General features: G+C 43.8%; 1 protein-coding gene across 6 annotated transcripts in view; it reads right to left on the minus strand.

Moving 5' to 3' along the window:
* cno (canoe) overlaps window positions 1-22,390 on the minus strand; it is a 360,255-nt gene that overhangs the window by 215,604 nt on the left and 122,261 nt on the right. For all 6 annotated transcript variants that reach the window (XM_065222197.1, XM_065222198.1, XM_065222199.1 and 3 more), the window contains exons 2-7: window positions 19,394-19,744; window positions 19,210-19,318; window positions 18,943-19,136; window positions 18,721-18,871; window positions 6,358-6,641; window positions 6,175-6,256 (exon numbers count right to left, since the gene is read on the minus strand). In XM_065222197.1, the coding sequence (XP_065078269.1) occupies window positions 6,175-6,256; window positions 6,358-6,641; window positions 18,721-18,871; window positions 18,943-19,136; window positions 19,210-19,318; window positions 19,394-19,501 (928 nt within the window). In that variant the 5' untranslated portion in view covers window positions 19,502-19,744. The remainder of the gene's footprint in view (window positions 1-6,174; window positions 6,257-6,357; window positions 6,642-18,720; window positions 18,872-18,942; window positions 19,137-19,209; window positions 19,319-19,393; window positions 19,745-22,390) is intronic.

Here is a 22,390-nt window from a genome sequence, read left to right on the forward strand (position 1 = left end):
TGGCCAGTTCTCGCATAAAGCTGTACAAGATAAGTGTGGTCGAGACCGGTTGCTTGCCTTACATGGTACGCCTCGTAGTGGGAATGCCGTACATGGTCACCACGAACGTCGACGTTGAAGACGGTATTGTCAATGGAGCGATTGGTGAACTGCAATACGTAGAGCATAGCGAAGATTATCCTCAACAGAGCATTAACAAACTATGACTCAAATTCGACAGCGTGGCAATTGGTGCGGCACGACCGACTGTATACTCGAAACCCGGAATCTTGCGACCTGATTGGACCCTCATCTCCAGGCGGTCGGCCAACATCAAGCTCAGTGGCAGCATCAAGTGCAAGCGTATCCAGTTTCCAGTAGTCAGTGCAAGCGTGCTTATCGTTCATAAGTCGCAAGCGAAATAGTTTACGGTTATGACAAGAACCAAGATCAGCAGCAGGTGTATGTTGGACTATCCCGAGTTAAGTCTTTCGATGGTCTCTATTTGACAAACTCCGTCAATGTATGCAAGTTCCATCATGCCAAAGGCAGCAAGACGTCAACAATGGTAGAGTTGCGAGGCGAAACGTAACGTTTAGTGAACCACCGATTGCAGACACTTGGCGACGTTATCATGGGTGCAATAGAGGCTTGCGGAAATGCCTGTACGCTAATGAGTGTTAATGTCCAAGGCCTCCAAGCGCACTCCTTGGACATTGCTATCGACCGCATACTTACTAGCGTAGAATAACTGGCCTTGAGCGAAACATGGCAGGATAATGAATCACCGATTGAAATTGACGGCTTCAACTGTATCGTTCAGTTTAAGCGACCGAATATACGAGCAGGAGGTGTAGCCATCTACGAGAAAATCACCGCATCTACCATGGCCAGTTCTCACGCGATCGAGAGGCTTAGTGAGCAGTACGACGAGCAACTCCGAGTGGCTGATGGCTACGGCGATATCTGCGCTGCTGAAGTGGTTATAATGGGCACTCCAACATTGCTGATATCGGTGTACATTATGCCAAGTAAAGGTTTCATTAGGGGAAGCGCAACTATTTATCATATACTCTATATATTTACAACAGGCACTACGATGAAACAGAAGGAGTATTTCATTGCACGCACCTTGATGACATTCGCCAGATGTACCATGCCTATGATTGTTACCGGAGATTTCAACATCGGTGTGTCCAAGTCAGAGAACTCCGGTTTCATCGAGTTCATGAAGAGGCACCTTCGATTGACTCTTGCCACTGATCCCACCCAAGCGACCACTCTTGGCGGTTCGTGTCTGGACTTGATATTCATCCGGAACATTCGTGCGGAGTGCAAGATATACTGTTCATATTTCTCATACCACAGGCCGATACTTTCAATACTGAAGATTTGCGTTGTGTGCGTTTTACAAAACCAAACTCCACCAATATTAATTAGACTACTCTTCTAGGACGGAACTTCATCCAACCGATGATTAGAAGATCATCGTGTGACTTAATCATGGCATATACTTGATACCTCAAGAACTTCTTCAATCAACAAATGACAAACTATTAGGCCCACGAACTCTTAGAAGGAACAAATATCAACATCACCCAACGGTTCTTTCGGAACCACAACATCAAACGGCCCTTTTGAGCTTGAGCTTGAGCTTGATTGACCGCCCACGGTTGCTACTCTGTTATTGCCAGATCAGCTGTAATTACACAGAGAACCAATAGACGATGCTTGGGACTAGCAATCATCCTCAATGTGTAAAAACTGGTGATCTTAAATTAGGCAATACCAGCGCCGGCCGCGCCCGAACACAGGTCAAGAAAGGAATGGGAAGGATTGTGTTGACATGACACTCGCTTTGATGGAAGCCGAGAACACCTCTGCACTTCCACGAGGAATCACTGGGATGTTGGATAAGAGGGTTGGGTTTGCAGCAGGGTTCGTTTTGGTAAACGATAAGCTGAATTGATGTCCTAACGATCATATAACGCGAAGGAGCTTGGGACTAAACCCACGGTCTTCTGCTCAGTAAGCAAAAACGTTTGCCACTAGGCAGACGAGCACCTTTTTAATCACCGAGTTGCTGTTATTACCATGTAGTCATATTAACAAATAAAACGATTGACGAATCTTGATTGTGGATGGGCCTGAGATTAGACTCATTATGTTCTGCTCAGTATGCAAAAACGGTTGCTCTAAGACCACCGAGCCCCTCATATCACATAATATCGTTGCTCAAATTTGTGTATCCATTCAAACCCGGAACCAACGACAACAACGAGTTTCGCAAAATACACGATACACAAGCGATTTTACCATAAATCTCTTTAATATGTAAGGAACTGGGACCGCGTTTTTCTGCTCAGTAAGCAGGCCACCGTAACCGACGATCTTTCAAATCCGAAAACTAAAAACTACGAAAAAGTACTTAGGCCTTCATTAAGTTCCACTTTCACGCGACGTGTACAATGTTTCAATTTGCTCTTTACGTATTGTTCAGGCTAGGCCCTTTTCAAAAGTTCCGCGAGAAATACGCACAATCGTCGCCTACCTCGCAAAACTGGTTCCAAACGACAACAAAGGCATAAGCAACAAGCAACGATGGATTGTTGAACTTTGCTGGCTCCGGTGGTGTAGTGCACAGCAAAAAAATGTAATATCGATCAACGTAATTCAAGCTGATGTATGAAATAATGATGTAATTGTAATTTTGTAATTTATCAGCACACACCCTGGTCGACCACTGTAAACCAATCTGCCGTTCAGCGTTTTCGGTTTTTGTTTCTGGATCTTTAGTTGCCTCTGTGATATACTTACTTGCGGCATACTATTTTGGGAGTGTATATGAGCGTGTACCATGTACGGTAGCTCATCTCTCATCGTGATGGTGGGACATAGTAGACAAATTAGAGAGAAAACAAGGAGGTATTAGTATTAGTTATATGTAAACAAACAAAACAAAAGTTAGATAATGCGGCACTGTAACTACTACTATTTTAGAGGTATGATTCGTCATGTTTAACTCAATGTTTCAATTGAGGCAAACTATCTATCTTACAATTACAAAAGCAAACCTAAACTTACAATTATATGCAAATGCAAAATGAAACTTGACAAATCATCGTCAATTCCCTTATTCCAGGGCAGGGCCTGACGATTTGAATCTAATTTTGATCAGTGAACGGGCACCATATGGTACATTTTCTCACCATGAACCTATCATTTCCAGCCTATCTGAACTATTTAATAAATGGAAGCCATAACATGGGTTACGCTCCCCCTAAGCGGGCCCTCCGCATCCTGTCTCTGTCTTATCTCAAATACAAAATGCCAATGGTATGAATGTATCTATATATAACTTGGAAATGACGTACAATCAAATAAACCCGTAACCCACTCACTTGGTCAGGCTTCAGAATCGTCCAGTGGGCAGTGCACTCTACACTCCAAGTTCCCTTTTTTCAAATTTACCGCAAATTTGATATTTTACCCATTGAGTGTTGATTAGTCAGAAGTTGAGGTTACTAGTGTATTAAATAATCTAGGTCCTATTTAGGATTATATCTGAAAAATCCAAATCTGGCCAACGCCCACCCTAAACCTAAACCTGTTCTAATCCACCTGAAATGACTAACGAATGGAAGACTTTGACTACCCAGCCATGCAATAGTCTCATTCCGTGCCTTATGGCAACTTGATGATTCTATTGCGCTCATCTTTTGGCACCACCCAGGGGAGACTTGGTCCTGTACCCAATGCTTAACTTATCTCCATTCCACTCAGCTACTCGCAATTTCTTGTGATATAGTGGGCGGAATATTATTATATGAGACAATTCAATGCAGACGTCTTTCCAAATTTGGCAGATCGACAGGTAATCGGTGAGTTACCACGATAGTTGCTATCTGGGACGGGACTTGACAATCGGGTAGCGATTTCGAGCCAATTTGCTATCAAATTCGAGCCAGTTGCTGATTGGTCGATTTGACAGTAGCAATCGTGGAATAAAAAGGATAGAGGGATCGCATCAATCTGACTGGCAGTGATGCCGGAACCAATGGTGACGTCAATGGCGTTGTTAATAGTTTATATTTGCGAAAGGAAAGTTGGAAAATAGGGTCCACGGCGTGTTTTAAGAGATGGATATTATTGTTTGTTTATGGTTGTTTTTATTGTGTTAAGCAAAAATGATGACAAGGTGCTAAACTGCGGTAGAAACTCCGAATCAAATTAAAATTAAAATAGAAAAATCAGTTTGCAATCCTGGCATCATTGGTCAACTCCGTCAAACACCATGTACTAATTTTCGACGGGCATTCATCAAAAACATTAAGAAGAGTGAGAAGCTGGATTGTCAAGTCCCGTCCCGGGTTGCTATTCAACAACTCGACAACGTCCCATCGTCAACGCCTGCTATGAGAATTTCCCATAGCAGACGCCAACGAAATGACGTCATCGAGCTATCGATCAACTACCCTGGTTATCGCCTGGTACCTTATAGCACAATGCTAGGAGGCGAACCGGAAGAATCCCCCACAACATCAAACGGCCCTTTTAAGGGCCACAAAAGAAATTAAAAGAGTTGATTTTAAAATGTAATTGCATATAATGGAAACAGTGTCTACGCCAAAATATATAACGGCTTGTTTAGGACCACACATTTGAATTTTCATAATTTATTACATTCCAGGAAAAATACTTGTGCCAACATTGAACACTAACAAAATTTCAAATATTGTGTTTGTGACCACACATACTATTCATTTGACGTATAAATTTCATGTGTACTTCTGAGTGGATTCTGTTTATGTGTGGTCAAATGAAAATCATGTGGAATTTCACATGGATATTTGTCAAGAAAAATTTGTAAATTGTTTTGAGTGAACCGTGACCGAAACATAGAAATACTTGAAAATGTTAAGATAAAGTATAATAGTCAAAAATGCATGAAAACATCAATTTTGTGTGGTTCTACGTCATACTGCGGTCGTGTCTAGGACACAACCCTTTAACTTTTTTTCTAATGAATAAGATATTGGATGATGGACAGCTCAGTTCAGAATACACTCACCATGTGATACTAGTGTGTAATTTTAGATCTTAACTTTTTAACTTGACAGTACGACTAAATAGAAGTTTGCTGTCTTCAGTTCTGAATGACAAGACCTATCGTATCTCGCTCGAAAAAATCACTAACCACTAGAGCCATTTGCGACTAATGACTTGCTTAAGCCGACATCTCGACTAGAGAGCAGAAGGTTGCTGTAAACAAGACCTATTGTATAGTGGGCAACTCAGTTCTAAATTCTCACACCAGGCCCGGCGAGTATACGATTTGACTTATAATTACTTGCTTTAACTTGAAAGCTCTTCTAGATGGATGGTTGCCGTTTTCGACAAAGTTGATCAGTTTTATAAGACCTATTGTATTGGTGGCCAGTTTAGTTAAAAATTGCTTCACCAGGGTATGAACTGACTTGCTACCTTTGGCCGAGTTGTTCAGATGCCCAAACTATTGGATGGTGCACAGTTTAGTTCAGAATGCTGTCACCAGGGAAGTAAAGGTTATTCATAGTTATTACGTACCAACTGAAACATTGCATTTCATCTGCTGTTTTGGGACTGCCATCGTTACTTGTGGAATGGAGATAACACGAATGTAACGTATTGATTTGTCAGTATACGATTTGCAACTCCCAATGTTAGCTTTGATATTCATTCACACATCAAAACATCACGTCCCTAAAGCGTTCACGATGTGCCTAGCACAAGGGTTTCACATTTTCCGTTATGATAGCAAATGTTATTATGCTGACCCAATATGCTCCCAAACACCACTGCTAGGAAAACATAAATAATATCGACCCCTCTTCGAGGAAAAAATCACGTCCAACACTACCAGAAAGCCGATTAACTAGCCGGTACAGGAATCACAAAGCCGTCATCGGTATTCATAATGCCGGTCGAAAGTTCGATGTTTTTGACAGAATATAACTTCACTAGATAAACAAGCAGACTTTCTCCCCGACGAATGGCAACGGAAAGCTTAGGGAACCGACCAAAGAAAAGTCCCATCAGCTTTCCACGCCTTCCCCCTCGCCACTTCCATAAAACATGAAAAGCAAACCACGGTTTCCATTGGAAACATCTTCTTAGCGAAATAAAGTTACATTCCAACCTAACTAAGTTACTTACCTCTCGACGTCGGATGGTTCATCAGTATCGACAGCGGACACTCGTCGTCATCCAAGATGTACTCGGAACCGTCGCTGTTGACCTGTGTGCGAATTCAAAAGAAATCATCAATACCTCTTCCACATCCCATTGATTGATTAATTGATTGATTGATTGATTGCATAATTGCCGGGATCAACCTACCTGAACCAGACAGTAGTGCAGTGGGTCCACCTTGTCCATGCCGTACTTGGCCAGCATTTCCCGTACCACGGCCTGAGCGCAGTCCCGTATCGAGAGGAGCAGCGTTTTGTACGGGACGTCGCGGCAAAGGCTTTCGCCGTAGATTTTCAACGTCCCTCCGGTGTCGGGGCCACCGTCCCGGGAGCGAAATTGCTGCAGTTTCTTCTCGAGCTTTTGCTGCCGACGCCGCCGCATCACGGCTTCCGGGTTCGAGATGGAACGGGTGAAGGACGTTTCCGGGAGTTCTGTAAGGTGGGAAGGAAAATATGCAATGCAATCAGTATTCATGCAAGGGAAGAGTCAAAAGAAAGGAATCCGTTCGTTCAGACAGGGGTTGTGGAGTCGGAAGAAAATCGATCGACTTCCACTCCGATTGAAACAAAATACAATTATTTCGAAAAATTCCGGGAAAAAACGTAAAATTTCCATTACAATTTCAAAGACATCTAAGCAATAACATTTCTTGGGAAATAATTGAGCAGTTTCAATCCAAATGACGAATCTATCAGACCCGACTTCTTCGATTTACTTGAAAGTGAGGATGGAGGATCACGAATAACTTATGAAATGGGTATATTTACTGAAACTATTTAATTATGAACCTTAATTTGAAATACAGTCAACGCTCCGTAAATCGATATTGCAGGGACCACCTAGTTATAGAATTCAAAATATTTATTTTGATGGTCCTTAATTTCATGCATCCTGAATGATTCCCTCGACTGTAATGCCTGTTCCTATTTACAAATATGAATTCGAAAAATGGTTCAAGAATTCTTTTTCGAAAGTTCTGAGTAGTTAATTTCCCACATACTTTTCTTCAAAACGCTATAGAATTTATGTAAAGAAAACTAACTCTTGAAATTCACTCTGCGATTCGCTTAGAATTTATAATAATTGTAGCATAATTACTTTAAAATTTTACTCAGTATTCTTTTGATTTTTTTTCCTTACATTACTTTTGAAATTTGCTCCGGAATTCGACAAAATATGCATCAGAATTTTCATGGAATTCCAACTTTAGTTTCTATTAAATCCCCATAAGAATCGCATTAGAATACTCAATGGAAATCCTTTCAAGCTCTTCTAAGAATCCCTTTGGAAATTTCCTCAGATTTTCTTTGGAATAAACCTTCAATTCAATTTGGAATTATCCTCAGAACTTCTATCGAATTCTCATCAAAATTCTCCCGAAATTTTAGCCAGAACTCTTTTGGAATTCTCTTCAGAATTATTTTAATTTTCTCCCTTAAAACTCTCCTCACAATTCCTAGTAAATATTCCTAGAAATTCTTCAAGTTTTGTGCTCTTCTTTTGTGGAATCATGCTTCGATCTCCCGCTGAATTTCTCCACAGAATTCAATTGGAGCGCTCTTAGAATTCCTGTAGAATTATTCTCACATTTGCGTAATAATTATGCTAAAATAATCTTTAGAATTTTATTCTCACTTTGGAATTAAATCATTTTGAGCAATGTCAAAAATTAAAAAAAAAATCTCAAAAATTTCGTTTTCGAGTTTTTTTTTATTTATTCAAAGATGGGATGTTTCTGCACGGCAGGTTCTAATAATGTAGTCTGGATCCATTTCTCTCCAGGTACGGGTCAATGTTTGTCTGAGGCTTGCTGTACTCGGGTGGCGTTTAGAACAGGCCTTGGCCTTCATGATGCGCCATATTGAGTCGGCCACGTCTTTTACCGGAAGAGAACTAATATACCGGTCGGTTCTGGAATTTGATACGGGATCGACGGTAAACATGCTCTCGTCGGTGAACAGGATTACCGGATTTTTTCGCTTAAGGAAGTTCAATATTTTCTTGCATCGTTCGACTCGTAGCTCCCGGATGCGGTTGGTAATCATATGAATTTTTTTCCGTGCCTTCGACTTCGCCCCGCAATCTTCCTTTACGATCTTCCGTGCTGTAAAGTCACTGATCCCGTGTTGCTTTGCCATTTTCCTTATTGAACGCACTGGATTCACCCGAATCTTCCTTTTGATAGCAGCGATAACCAGGCTTGATGGAGCCTCACTCGCGAGTTTGAAATGAGCCGAGCGTAGCATTTTTCTGAGGAGTAGAATGCCTACTGCCAAATTATTCCACTGAGCTTCAGAGCTTGTGAGCGAAGAGGGATAAAATGAGAGTGAGGTTTGCTGCCATTCATGTTCATGTTTTCTATCACACGCTCTTACTCTCAATCTGGGTGAACTCTGAGCTTCTTGCGTCAAACAAAAAAGTCATCCGGAGTCTCGCAAAGCGCCCTTCACGTCAAATCATCCTCTCGCTGAAGTTCACTCTCCCTCTCTCTCGAGGAGTTTTTGATTACTTCTTCCATATTCCTGCCGCCACTCACTCGAGGTGAGGGCTGGCTAAACTCGCAGGACATGAGTGTTTTAAAACCTCCGGTGAGTTTGAGGAGTTTAAGCAAGCCTGGCGATAACCCTCGGAACCCGAGCTGACCTCGGACGACCTGTGGCCACCTTCGCGGATAGTTGTCCTTTCTTTTCTCGGTCTAAAACCCTTTTGAAGGTCCACCGGGACACTCCCACGGCGATTGAAATGCCTGTGCCACATTCGCGCGTGGGACAAATCACGAATACGCTGCCACTTCGTCATGGTGCAACTGTCAAACTAAGTAAATCATTTTCTTTTATACACAGCCTACTACGGTATTAGCTATAGGTTATGTGGTTCGAAAGGATAGTTATCGTGATTTTGAGGCAATTTGGATTCGGCTGTCGGCACAAACTGTCATTTGCACAGGTAAGCCGAACGGTATATGTTCAGCCGAAGCTCAAATATTGGTTACTACATTCGCTTTTCCACTCCTTCGCTCTTCACTGGCTCGAATTGAAATCCGAGATTCCCGATCAAACATTTCTAGGTGTACAGTTTTGGAATTTACTGCTATCTGGCTTTGGTAGCACCACTGGCTCTTCTCACAGGTGAGTTGAACAGTACATACCAACCTACGACTGACTTTTGGTTCTTCGTTTCCATACCGTGATTCTCCAACAACAACCATGTCAACGAAGATTACTAGGTCTACCGACTCCTTGAAGGTGTTGAGGTCAAAACTCAAGGGTCTTCGAGCGTCGTTAAACAACATTAGTCAGTTCGTTAGGTATTATAAGGAGGGTACAACAGCTAGTCAGGTCAATGTCCGCCTTGAACGTATAGATTTGTTGTGGGAGCAAATTAGTGAGACTTCTTGGGAGATCGAATCGCATGAGGACTACGAAGAGCAAGAAGGTGTCGAAAAGGAGCAACTGGAGTTCGAGAATCGCTACTACGATGCGAAATCGTTCTTGATGGAGAAGGCCAAGAAGTTCCAGGAAGAATCAGCACTAAACCAGTCAACAGGGAGTGCGGACGCCGCCAGTACACATGGTACAAAGGACCGTGTACGTCTGCCGCAAATCAAGCTACAGACTTTCGACGGAGACATCGATGACTGGCTGAGTTTCAGGGATCTCTACACGTCCTTGATCCATGAGAAGGCAGAACTTCCGGATGTGGAGAAATTTCACTATTTGAAAGGTTGCTTAGCAGGCGAAGCTAAGGCGCTAGTCGATCCGTTAAAGATAACTAGCGCCAATTATAAAATAGCTTGGGAGTCGTGGCTAAAACGTTTAAACAACAGTAAGCTACTAAAGAGGAAACAGGTACAAGCGCTGGTCAAACTACCTTCACTCGCCAAGGAATCGGTCACGGATCTCCACAGATTGGCTGATGGATTCGACCGTGCGATTCAGATATTGGATATCAAGTCAAGAGTTCTCGTCTGGATCCAGTCACTCGACGTGGCTGGGAGGAGCACACTTCCGCTAAGGAGCAAGACACTCTACAGGGCTTGCAGGAGTTCCTACAACGGAGAATTCAAATCCTCGAGTCTCTACCAGCGAAGGCAGAACTCAAAAACGAGACGCAACAACCCAAACGGAAGTCGTTTTCACCGAAGGTCAGCCACAACGCCGTATATTGGAATACCGCTAAGTGCCCATCGTAAACGGAGGTACATGGACTACATACGTGTCCAGCCTTCCTGAAAATGTCGCTGTCCAGCAGGGAGTCGTTTCTACGAGCACAGTCACTCTGCCGAAACTGTCTCAAGCGAGGACATCTAGCTCGAGATTGCTCGTCAAAGTTCTCGTGTCGCAACTGCAAGGCTCGACACCACACACTGCTGTGCTTCAAGGGCGAAGGGAGAAGCAGTAGGAGGGAATCACTCGAGAAGGCCAATTCGGGTAAAAGTGGCAACCGGAACGACTCGAGTTCTGATCCCTAGGCAGTGAATGCAGCATCGGTCGAGACAGCATCGTCAAACACGGTGCAGCTTACGACATCGCAGTTGTTGTGATCGAGGACCGTCAGGGTTCTCGCTATCCGGCACGTGCGCTATTAGATTCCGGGTCGGAATGCAACTTCATTTCTGAAAGTCTGAGTCAATTGATGAAGGTTGCTAGCCAGAAGGTCGATATTTCAATATTGGGCATCGGGCAATCCGGAACGAGGGTCAAGCGAAAGATTCAAGCCGTCATCAAGTCTCGAGTCTCGTCGTACATCCAAGCTTTCTTCTGCTTCTTCCCAGGAAGGGAGATTCCACTGGGAACCGGTCTGCCAGTACTCACCGAATCAGTTTTCGGATGGATAGTGACAGGCGAGGTCGCTGCATCAAATCATGGTGCGAGATACTCATGCAACATGTCGGTATCGAGCAATCTGGAGGAGCTAATAGCATGTTTTTGGTCCTGCGAGGAAGTGGGAGCCGTCAGCAAGTTATCTCCGAACGAGACGCGCTGCGAAGAGCAATTCGAGCGCACAGTCGAACGGAATTCGGATGGCCGATACACCGTTACTCTCCCTAAGAATGACAATGTTTTAGCGGAACTAAGCGAATCGAGAGACATCGCGCTACGACGTCTTCGAGCTGTGGAACGGCGACTGGAAAAGGATCCAGACCTTCAGAAGCAATACTTCAACTTCATGACCGAATATTTCGAGCTCGGTCACATGAGAAGAGTGGACGTTAATGAGGAGGGGACAGTCAAACGATGTTTCCTGCCACATCATCCTGTAATCAAGGAGTCAAGCACCACGACCAAGGTAAGAGTGGTCTTCGATACTTCGTGCAAGACGTCTTCTGGGATTTCGCTGAACGATGCCCCCTATACTGGACCTGTGGTGCAACAGGACTTACGGTCAATCGTTCTCCGCAGTCGTACACGTCAGGTGATGGTTGTAGCCGACGTTGAGAAGATGTTCCGACAGATTTGGACGAACTTGATCAACACTCCTCTTCAATGCGTTCTTTGGTTGGGAACCGATGGATGCGTTGTAGCGTATAAACTGCTGACGATGACACATGGCACCAAATCAGCACCGTATCTGGCGACTCGTACGTTGAAGCAGCTGGCAAGTGACGAACGAGAGCAGTTTCCCTTGGCTGCACCAGCAGTAGAAGAGGACGTGTATATGGATGACGTTATTTCTGGAGCGGACGACGTCGAATCTGCGGTCGAATTGAGGCGACAAATCGACGCAATGATGAACAGTGGAGGATTCAAGTTGCGAAAATGGGCCTCCAACTGTCCCACTGTTCTTGAAGACATTCCGAAGGAGAATTTGGCGCTACCGGATTCTAATGGGATCGACTGGGACCAGGATGCAGAGGTGAAAACATTGGGTTTGACCTGGCTTCCCAACGTGGACTGTTTTAAGTTCTCGTTCACGATACCACCACTAACGGATGACCAAATCCTAACGAAGCGACAAGTGCTCTGCTTCATTGCGAGATTGTTCGATCCACTGGGACTGCTCGGTGCGACAATCACAGCAGCAAAAATATTCATGCAAACGCTCTGGTGTTTGAAGGGTGACCACGGGCAATGTCTGCAATGGGACGACCCACTGCCTGGAACGGTGGGTGAGGAATGGCGAGCATTTCACAAGCAAATTCCTGCACTGAACATGCTTCACATACAACGGTGTGTCATAGCACCAAGAGCGGTGTCCGTGCAATACCACTGCATGTCAGATGCATCAATTCTCGCTTACGGTGCAACAATCTACGCACGGAGTAAACGACAAGATGGTTTGATTCCGGTGCACCTTCTGACCTGGAAATCAAAGGTAGCACCTCTCAAGGTGCAATCACTACCACGGGAAGCACCAATCCCGCTGACCTAATTTCACGCGGAATCGCTCCGAAAGGTATTCTCGAGAACGACTTATGGTGGCATGGGCCCACCTGGTTAGAGGACCCTCCCGAAGAATGGCCGAAAGGAGCTGGAAACCCACCAGAAGAAGAGTTAGAACGACGTTGAAATGTGGTGGTTTGCGCTTCGTCGATGGAAAGAGAATTCATTTCGGATTACTTAGTGAAGTTCTCATCGTTTACTAGGTTTACAGCAACTTATTGGCTACGTTTCATGGACAACTTACGGTGTCCAGAAGAACAAAGACGGACAGGTTTTCTATCCGCTAGCGAGCTGAACCTAGCCGAAGGTGCGATCATCCGGAAGGTGCAAGCGGAATCATTTTCGGAGGAGATCAAGCATCTATCATCAGGCTCTCCCGTTCGTCGAAATTCTCCCTTGCGATGGTTTAACCCTCGAATCGATGAAAACGGTATCCTGCGAGTTGGTGGTAGACTAGCGCACTCCGAGGAATCACAACAAACGAAACACCCGATGGTTTTACCCGCTCGACATTCATTCACGGAATTCGTTTTACGCTTCTATCATCACAAACATCTGCAGGCAGGGCCCCAACTACTTTTGAGTACGGTTCGGCAACGATATTGGCCACTATGTGGTAGAAATCTTACGCGAAAGGTTGTTCGGCAGTGCCAGCGTTGTTTTCGAGCGAGACCGTCGATCATTCAGCAACAAATGGGTGAGCTACCGGCTGCTAGAGTTACGATTTCGAGACCGTTCTCCAAGACTGGAGTCGATTTCTTCGGAACAGTATACACCCGAGCAAGACGTGGACGACAACCGACCAAAGGCTACGTTGCAATCTTCGTGTGCATGGCAACGAAAGCAGTTCATATGGAGTTTGTCCCTGATTTGTCGACAGAACGGTTTCTTCAAGCGTTACGATGATTCTTTGTGCGCCAAGGACTAGTCAATAGTACAAACTTTGTTGGTGCCAGGAATCAAATTCAGGATCTGATCGCAAAGAACATAGTGGGACAGTGTCAAAAGAATGTGCGAATGAAGGTATTTTTTGGCATTTCAATCCTCCGAGCGCCCCACATTTCGGTGGATTATGGGTGGCAGCGGTACGGTCTGTGAACTATCTCCTTCTGCGAGTTCTCGGTGGCAATCCAGTGTCGCAAGAAGATTTCGTCACTCTCTTAACACAGGTGGAGGGATGCATGAATTCGAGACCGTTGACATCATTATCGGACGATCCTCTAGAATTAGAAGCGCTAACACCAGTACACTTCTTGACTGGAGGTTCACTGCTTATCATGCCAGATCCAGATTTACGTGATGTCCAAACGAATCGCCTCACTCGATGGCAATTGGTTCAGCGGCAACTCCAAGATTTCTGGATACAGCTTCAATCACGATCAAAACATTGGCAGCCAGCAGTAGAAATGCAAATCGGCAGACTTGTTGTTATTGTCGACACAAATCAATCACCCACACAATGGAAGATGGGCCGTATACAAGAACTTCACCCAGGCGACGATGGAGTCACTAGCGTCGTTGCAGTACGGACATCAACCGGTTCGATGAAACGTCCGGTAGCAAAATTGTGTTTACTACCGTCACCAATCCTCAGATCATAATTGAGTCGGTGGTCCAGTGTGTCGAGAGGAGTTCTTTTCTTTTCAATATTTTCTGAAATTTCCCCGGTAACTTCAGGGTGGGTGAGAATGTTTGCGAGCAACAAGAAAAACAGCGGATGCAGCCAATTGAAAACGCACTAACTGGGATTTAGGTACTCTACGGTGCTACCAATCGGTTGAGTGTGGTGGCTAGTGGTAGTGAACCTATTCGCCGCGGTCACTCACTACTACGCACGAACTGCACAGAGGAGAGATTTTCTCGTCGAAGAATGTGGGAAGTATGATTAGGAGATAGAAATGTAATATAGGAAATAAGTTAGTCAAAAAAGTACACCGTCGCGAGTAGTCGACCGCTGGCGAACCCCGAACGAAATTATTGTTTAGTTTAAGTTCAATAAATGTAGTGTTTTTGCAATAAATTGTATTTTGTGTAAAAATTGGTGTAGTGTTATGTATGCGGTGAAGGAAGGTCTACGGATGACAAAAGGATTTGGTCGAGGAAAGGATACGGATTCTACAAGGAAGGAAGGAAAGGGTACGTTCGCCGGGCAAGTAGAAGTCAACAACAATCGGTCGGGACGGTCCCCGACAAGGTCGACAAATTTGCCAAGAAGTACTTAGTGTGGCAGGCGACCGGCACCATCAACGGCCACATATATAAAGAAGAATGCCTCCAGAAGCGCCTGCTGTCCTTCCTCCGGTTCCATGAAGGTGACACTCTGTTTTGCCTGGATCTGGCATCGTGCGAAACCGGTGTTGGAGTGATACGAAGCCAACGATGTTGTTTTTGTGCCGAAGGAGGCAAATCCGCCAAACTCGCCAGAACTTCGCCCAATAGAAAAAGTCTGGGTGATTATGAAGGGCAAGCTCTGGAAAACAGGGAAGGTCTTCAAAAACGACAAGGATTTGAAGAAAGAGTGGTTGAAAGTGTGTAAGAAAGATGGCGCAAGTGTTGCACAGAATTTGATGGGTAGCGTTAAGTTCAAGGTGCGAGCATTTATCCTAGGAGAGGAGGTTGAATAAACCAACTTTGCAAAAACATAGCTAATATGTGTTTATTTATTCCCTGAGAGTTTCAAAACTATCCGCCATCAAAAGAATTGTTGGTGATCATTTTTGTGCTGCCTTTTTTTTCGAATACAGTCTTTACATTACATGGAAAAGTTGCAAAGTAGAAACTCGGTAAGTTCGCCCCTTCAATTTGTCGTTCTTAGCGGAGCCCATTTTTGCCACTACGTCCCTGGATAGAGGAAATTACTTTTAATGTTTAATGTTGTTCCAGATTTATCATCTGCTGGCTTCACTAACATTTTAAAAGATGGTATCTGCTTTGCCATCAGAACACAATTGCTCTCACGCGAATATCAGCACGGCTTTCCCAAGGGGTTCGATCGGATCTACGGAGGGAACTACTAAATCGGTTTTCGTTTCCATCGAGTCTTCTTTCATGGTTACTGATGTGTTAAGTTGAAAATTTCCCTAAATTTCACGTGACGTACTTAATGCATGCCCCCTATCTTTTCAACATATCAAGAAAGCTGACCACTTTGCCTGAATTAAAGCAACAGACACAGTAGCGCTGCGCTCGAGCGAAGGTGGAAGCAATGCATAGAAAAATGACCAAATACACAAACCTTTATTCTGAGGATGGAACCTTTGCTATCCAATTCGTTCGGAGCATTTACCTTTGAGCGGCAGATGACGCGATTCTACCTGTATGATACCGGACTTTTCTGACAGCAAATTATGCAAGAAATTATTCAAAATACCGGTTAATCCACTACTGTGCAAATTGTCTGACAGTATGTCTATGGAAACCAAATCAAATGCGCCCTTAATATACTAAAAGACTGAAGCCAATTGCTCCTTCTGCGCAAAGGCAAGTTGAATATCAGATGAAAGCATCGCTAGACAATCGTTTGTTCCTTTACTCTTCCGGAAACCAAATTGCGTATTTAAAAGTAGATTGTTTGATTCAACCAAATTCTCAAGTCTTAATAGGATCATTTTTTCTAATAATTTCCTCAGGCATGATAACATAGAGATCGGACGGTAAGAATTGTGATCAGACGCTGGTTTCCCAGGCTTTTGAATAGCTATTACTTTAACCTGTCTCCATGCTGGTGGAACTATATTGAATTCCATAAATGAATTATATAGGTTAAGTAATCGTCTTTCAGCGATATCGGGGAGGTTTTTTAGAAGGTCGAATTTGATCATATCGCAGAGTTATTCGATGAAAGAAGTGCCATTGAAAATTCCAGTATTGTGAATGGTTCATCCAGAGAACCGTTACTTCGGGCTGTATCCCGTAAAGTTGGTTGTGCTGGAACAGAATCTGGACAAACCTTTTTAACGAAGTCGAATATCCATTGGGAGGAGTATTCTTCACTCTCATTGGAAGATGAGCGGTTTCGCATATAGCGAGCCTTTTTCCAAAGCGTTGTCATCAAGGTTTCTCTAGAAAGTCCCTCGATAAAAGTACGCCAGTAATTTCGTTTCTTTGCTTTTAGTAAGTTTTTAAGGTTTTTTTGAAGCTAAAGATACTTTTCAAAAAGCTCAAATCTTTCATGTCTACGATAATCTTTAAAGGCATCGGATTTCTCAAGATACAACTTTGTGCATTCGTCATCCCATCCAGGGGTGGCGGGTCTTCTTTTGAGGGATGCACTTGGAACACGTCGTTTCTGAGCTTCTAATGCGCTTTTGTAGATTAGCTCGGTAATGAAACGATACTCTTCCAGTGGTGGTAGAGGATCGGTAGAATCAATACCAAGAGTTACCGCCGATACAAATTTTTGCTAATCAATGTTCCTCGTGAGGTCAAAAGGAACTTGAATTGACTGATCTGTTTTTAGACGACCACTTTTGATTGAAATAATAATTGGCAAGTGATCACTACCATGATGATCATTAATAACCTTCCACAGACAATCTAATGATAGTGAGTTAGAGCACAAAGATATATCAAGATGGCTCTCCCGAGCAGGAGGTTTTTCTATTAGTGTTGCTTCACCAGTGTTCAAGATAGTCAAGTTGAAATCGTCGCACAAATCATAGAAAATACCCGCTCTATTGTCATTGTATGTTTCGCCCCAACCAGTACCGTGTGAGTTCATATCGCCCAGTACTAGAACTGGAGATGGAAGGATATTAACTGAACTCCAAAGCTGACGGCGGTTTATGGAAGTCCTTGGAGGGACATATACAGAAGCTATGCAAAGATCTTTGTTCTTAACATTTATTTGGCAAGCGACAATTTCAATGCCTGAAATTATTGGGATTGAGATTTTATAGAAGGAGTAGCACTTTTTGATCCCCAAAAGTACGCCACCATATGAATCATCTCGGTCCAGGCGAATAATGTTAAAATCGTGGAAGTTTAGTTCATCTTCAGAAGAAAGCCAACTTTCACAGAGTGCAAATATATCACAATCAGAATTGTGAATCAAATACTTGAACGAGTCTAATTTAGGTATTAAACTACGACAGTTCCATTGTAATAAAGTGATCATATCTTGATCCTCACTCGACGAATTATCCATCGAAAGATATGAATTCACCAATGAGGGGCCATGATACAGTCAATTGCTTGAAGTAGTTTCCGACTATAGGAACAAGCAGGTCAATAAGCCCTCGAAGTGGTGATTCGTCGGGAAAGCCGAGGGTATTCAAAATATTATCCACAATGTCCTTAAATTTAATCTTTCCTCGTTTGGACGGGAGAGTTTTCTTTGAATTGCGAGTAGACGTGGTGTTTATTTTTGGTAACCTTTTACGATTATCTTTATTTTGTAGCGGCAGGGTGGAATAGCTGCAGCAAGGATCAGATGGAGCAGCAATTAATATGTTGTCTTCGGTTTTAGTCACTAAAAACCTATGTCTTACAATCACAGACTAAAAACACGGGCAGAACAGTAAATCTGAGAAGCTACGCATTATTTGAGCATTGTTAAAGGATTGTGGTGCATTTTATATTATGTTTTCCCCAACAACAAACCCCGCTTATTCACCTATTGGCTTTATGGCAGTGATGGATTGCTAATAAAAAGAATTTAGACTCGAATTTATCATTGCCTAAATCAGCTCTAATGAAGCAAAATGGCAAACTTTAACGCTCAGATATGATTATTCAAAACATAATTGATCCATTATTCTGCACAACGTTAATGATTTATTGTGTCGAACACAACTGTTATCTCCTCCCAGCTCGTGTTCTTTCCAGTTTCCCAGCGGCCTGAATTACGCCAGAGACTACGTTTTCTCTAGAAGCATAAATCGCCCAGTACAAAGCAGCAAGCATCCATCGGTCGCTTTTGCATTGCACAGTATTCCAATCTAAGCCTCTTTGCATCAAAAGATTAGTGTTAACCACATACCAACCACGGGCACAGCAATTGAAGCTTAGAATTGCACGACAAAGCACGTGGGTGTATCAACCATTGGAATAATTAATTAACGGAAACCCCCAGTCACCCCGGACGACCGACCGACCGACGGCAACGCGGTCACCCATCCTCTCTTACCTGTGTATAGCTTCTCGGCAACGTGGTTCTCCGAATCGGCACCCCCGCTGGAATGCATCTTCGAGAGCTTTTCCTTCTTCTTCTGCTCCTTCTTCTCGCGCTTCGATAGCTTCCGCTTGAAGCTCGGCTGATCGGTGATGCTGTCGAGTGTCTGCGAAAAATGTTATCGAGGACGGAAATTAAACCCGAGGATTACAAAATAGCCAGTGACAACGAGCTTACATTGGTCTTCTGGGCGCAGTTCTTCAGCAGAAAGCGCCCCTCCCGGTCGTCGTTGTGCCAGTTGAGCTGAACCAGCAGCGGTTTCTCGTCCGGATTGAGCTTCCGCTCCTCACCGTTGGCATGCACCACGTACAGGGCATAGTTCGGCAGCGACAGCATCCGCATGTCCGGGCGGAATTTCTCGATCAGCGTTTCTGGTGGGAAAAAAAAGCATTCAGATTATGATTGCGGGGTGTGGGCCGGCCCGAGATGGATAATATTACTTACCAATCACATCGGACACGGTGGCATCGGATGCCACCCGAATACATTTGGTGGCTACCTTCTGGCCTTCATCTTGGAAGTAGAATCGCATTACCCCGTGGAATTCCAAATTCTGCGAAAGACAAAATTAAACGCACATAAAAATCATGGGAACAGATAGGTAATTAATTGTGCCGCCAGCGCATACCTCGTTGGGCTCCGAGAGAGCAAAGATATCCAGCCGAACCGTGTTCCATTGCTGGATAACGGAACGAAGCGTTTCGCGGTCTAGCATTCGTTTTTCGTTCACTGACATTGCCGCACCGGCGGGGAAAGCAGCATCGGTTCAGTCAGTCAGAGGGGCATTTGGACCCGTGACGTGGGGGGAGGGGGGCGGTCCTCCCGAGCGGTGGTGTGCTGCAATGTGCGCTAATTACTCGCGCTTGGTTACCGCTGGCGGTTGCTTTGGTGAGGAAACAAGATTATCTATCCTAGAGTCTAGCGGCAGTGGCTGCTCGCGGTGGCGTTGTTGAGTGTTTGTGTGTGTGTGTGTGTTTGGCTGGAAATAGAACGAGGATGAGAGGCAAGAGATTAGAGCGGTTATGAGCGTTCAGTTGGTAATTGCGTTTATTAAGATCAATTAAAAAAATGGATGTTTTGCAGTTGGATGAAGGCAAAATTGGATTAGGTTTAAATCTTTTTTAAATGTGTGACCATAATTATTGGGAAATACTAGGGGAAATAGCTCTAATGTTGGCCTAGGGATCTAAGATTGGCTCCAACGCTTAAAATATGCTATTTATCAATATTATCTAGTTGAACGCGTCATTGACGATTTAGTCGATTACTGAATTTATGTACGGGCCCAAATTAGGCCATTTAGGAATTTAAGGCTTTTACTCGAAAAAAAATGCACCATTTTTATCCGTGGGTAAAAATTGATGAAAATCTGGGTATAACTAGTTTGGAGTGAATTGTTTACATGTGCAAAATGTCATAACAATCGGTTCAGTGGTTATTGAGATGTCATCGAAACAAGAAGAATATCGCCGGAGAATTTTGCGCGCCGTCATGGAAAATCCGACTGCGACCATGAGATGTATCGGAAGACAAATAGGAATCACCCATACAACTGTGTCTCGGGTGGTAAAATCGTTTAAGGAGTCCCAGACGACCGAGCGGCGGGATTTAAGTGGAAGTGGAAGAAAATCGAAGACAGCTGACCCTGTGGAGGTCCGGAAGGTGTTGGATTATTTCAAGCGCAATCCGAACCTTTCGATTCGCGACGCGGCTCTGAAGGCCAATGCGGTAAACTGAGTAAACCGTACATCACAATGGGTACCATCAACAGCGAAATTTACCGCACCGAGTGCCTCCAGAAGCGTCTGTTGCCCTTCCTGCGGTCCCATGGAGGCGAGACATTATTTTGGCCGGACCTGGCATCATGCCATTACGCGCGATCGACGTTGGATTGGTACAGAGACAATAACGTTGTTTTTGTACCAAAAAACGCCAACCCCCAAATTCACCAGAGTCCGGTGGAAAAATGTTGGGCCATAATGAAGGCCAAAGTTCGAAAATCGTCCAAAGTGTTTAAGAACGAGCTGGAGTTGAAGAAAGAATGGATGAAAGTGACCAAAAAGGTTGGCTCCCCCATTGCACAAAATGTAATGAGGGGTCTTAAGGGAAAGGTACGGGCTTTCAGCGATGGAATGGAAATTGAATAAAGTAATTATGCCGAAACATAATCCATATGTATTAGTTCATTCCCTGAAAGTTTCAAGAAAATCCGACAAATGCTTTACTTTCAGATACGCAATTTGGATTTCTGAGGGGCAAAGGAATCAATGACTTGCTTGCGTTGCTTTCTACCGAAATTTAACTGGCCTATGCTCGAAGACAGCAAATGGGTTCAGTTTTCTTGGACATTAAGGAGGCTTTTGATTCTGTTTCGGACAAACTCCACGTTAGTGGGCTTTCACCAATTATGAACAACTATTTGAGCAACTTGTTGTCTTAGAAATATATGAGTTTCTCTAATGGAAACTCGACAACTTCACGAATTAGTTACATGTGTCTCCCCCAGGGCTCATGTTTAAGCCCCCTTCTTTATATTTTTTATGTAAAATACATTGATGGTTGTCTTGCAGCTTGTAGATGACGGCGTTGTGTCCGTTATAGGGCCCAAAGCACCGGACCTGCAAGGACCATTGCAAGATACCTTGGACAATTTGTCTACTTGGGCTATGAAGCTGGGTATCAAATTCTCTCCGGAGAAAACTGAGCTGGTTGTTTTATCTAGGAAGCATCATCCGGCACAGTTACAGCTTCAGCTAATGGGTAAAACAATCACTCAAAGTATTTCTTTTAAGTATTTAGGTATCTGCAGCAAAAACACACATCCTTAAGCTGCAACGGATCGAATACCGTCACCTTCGTATTGCGCTAGGCTCGAGGTACTCCTCGCGGGTGTCCTTCCCCTAACAGATCGTTTCGCTGAACTGTCTTTCCAGTTTCTCATACGTTGTGAAGTAATGAATCCTTTGGTAATAGAAAACTTTAAGAAGTTGCTCGACCGAAATCCTCAAACAAAATTCATGAGTTTGTACTATGAATACATGACGCTGGAGGTTGGTCCTTCTTCATTAATCTCCAATTGTGATTGCTTTCAAGCCTTCTCTAGTTCCTCTGTAAATTTGGATCTGACCATGATGCAAGAAATTCATGGAATACCAGATCACCATCGGTTGATGGTTGTTCCCTTAATTTTTGCAATCAAGTACCACCATGTAAGTAAAGATAAAAGTTTTTTCACAGATGGGTCAACCATAAATGCTTCATAGCGCCTCCTATAAACTGCAAAAAACCATGCTCCGTATACGTTGCGGAACTAGATCTGAGGATTTAGTAGTTAGTGCCATCTTGTGTTCTTCCAAGTTTTTAGCTCCCCATCGGTGTACCCCCTGATCTGTCTTTTTCATCAGTATGTCGCTTAGTTTGAGATCAAGAGCACATTGCTCTGCAAACCTTGTGTTCTCAATCCCCTGTTACCCCTAACCTCGAGCTAGCTGCGAGTAATCGGCTCCCGCTTTACTAACGTTAGTTTTAAGTAATTTTGTGATGTAAACAATGAATATCGGCTCCGCAAAGCTACGGCAAATGAGCCTGGAAAATAAACGCATTAAAAAAAAACATCTCTTATCCG

Source organism: Ochlerotatus camptorhynchus, unplaced genomic scaffold (assembly GCF_037179485.1).
Source record: "Ochlerotatus camptorhynchus isolate MF236.1 unplaced genomic scaffold, CSIRO-AGI_Acam_v1.1 ptg000159l, whole genome shotgun sequence".
Lineage (NCBI taxonomy): Eukaryota > Metazoa > Arthropoda > Insecta > Diptera > Culicidae > Ochlerotatus > Ochlerotatus camptorhynchus.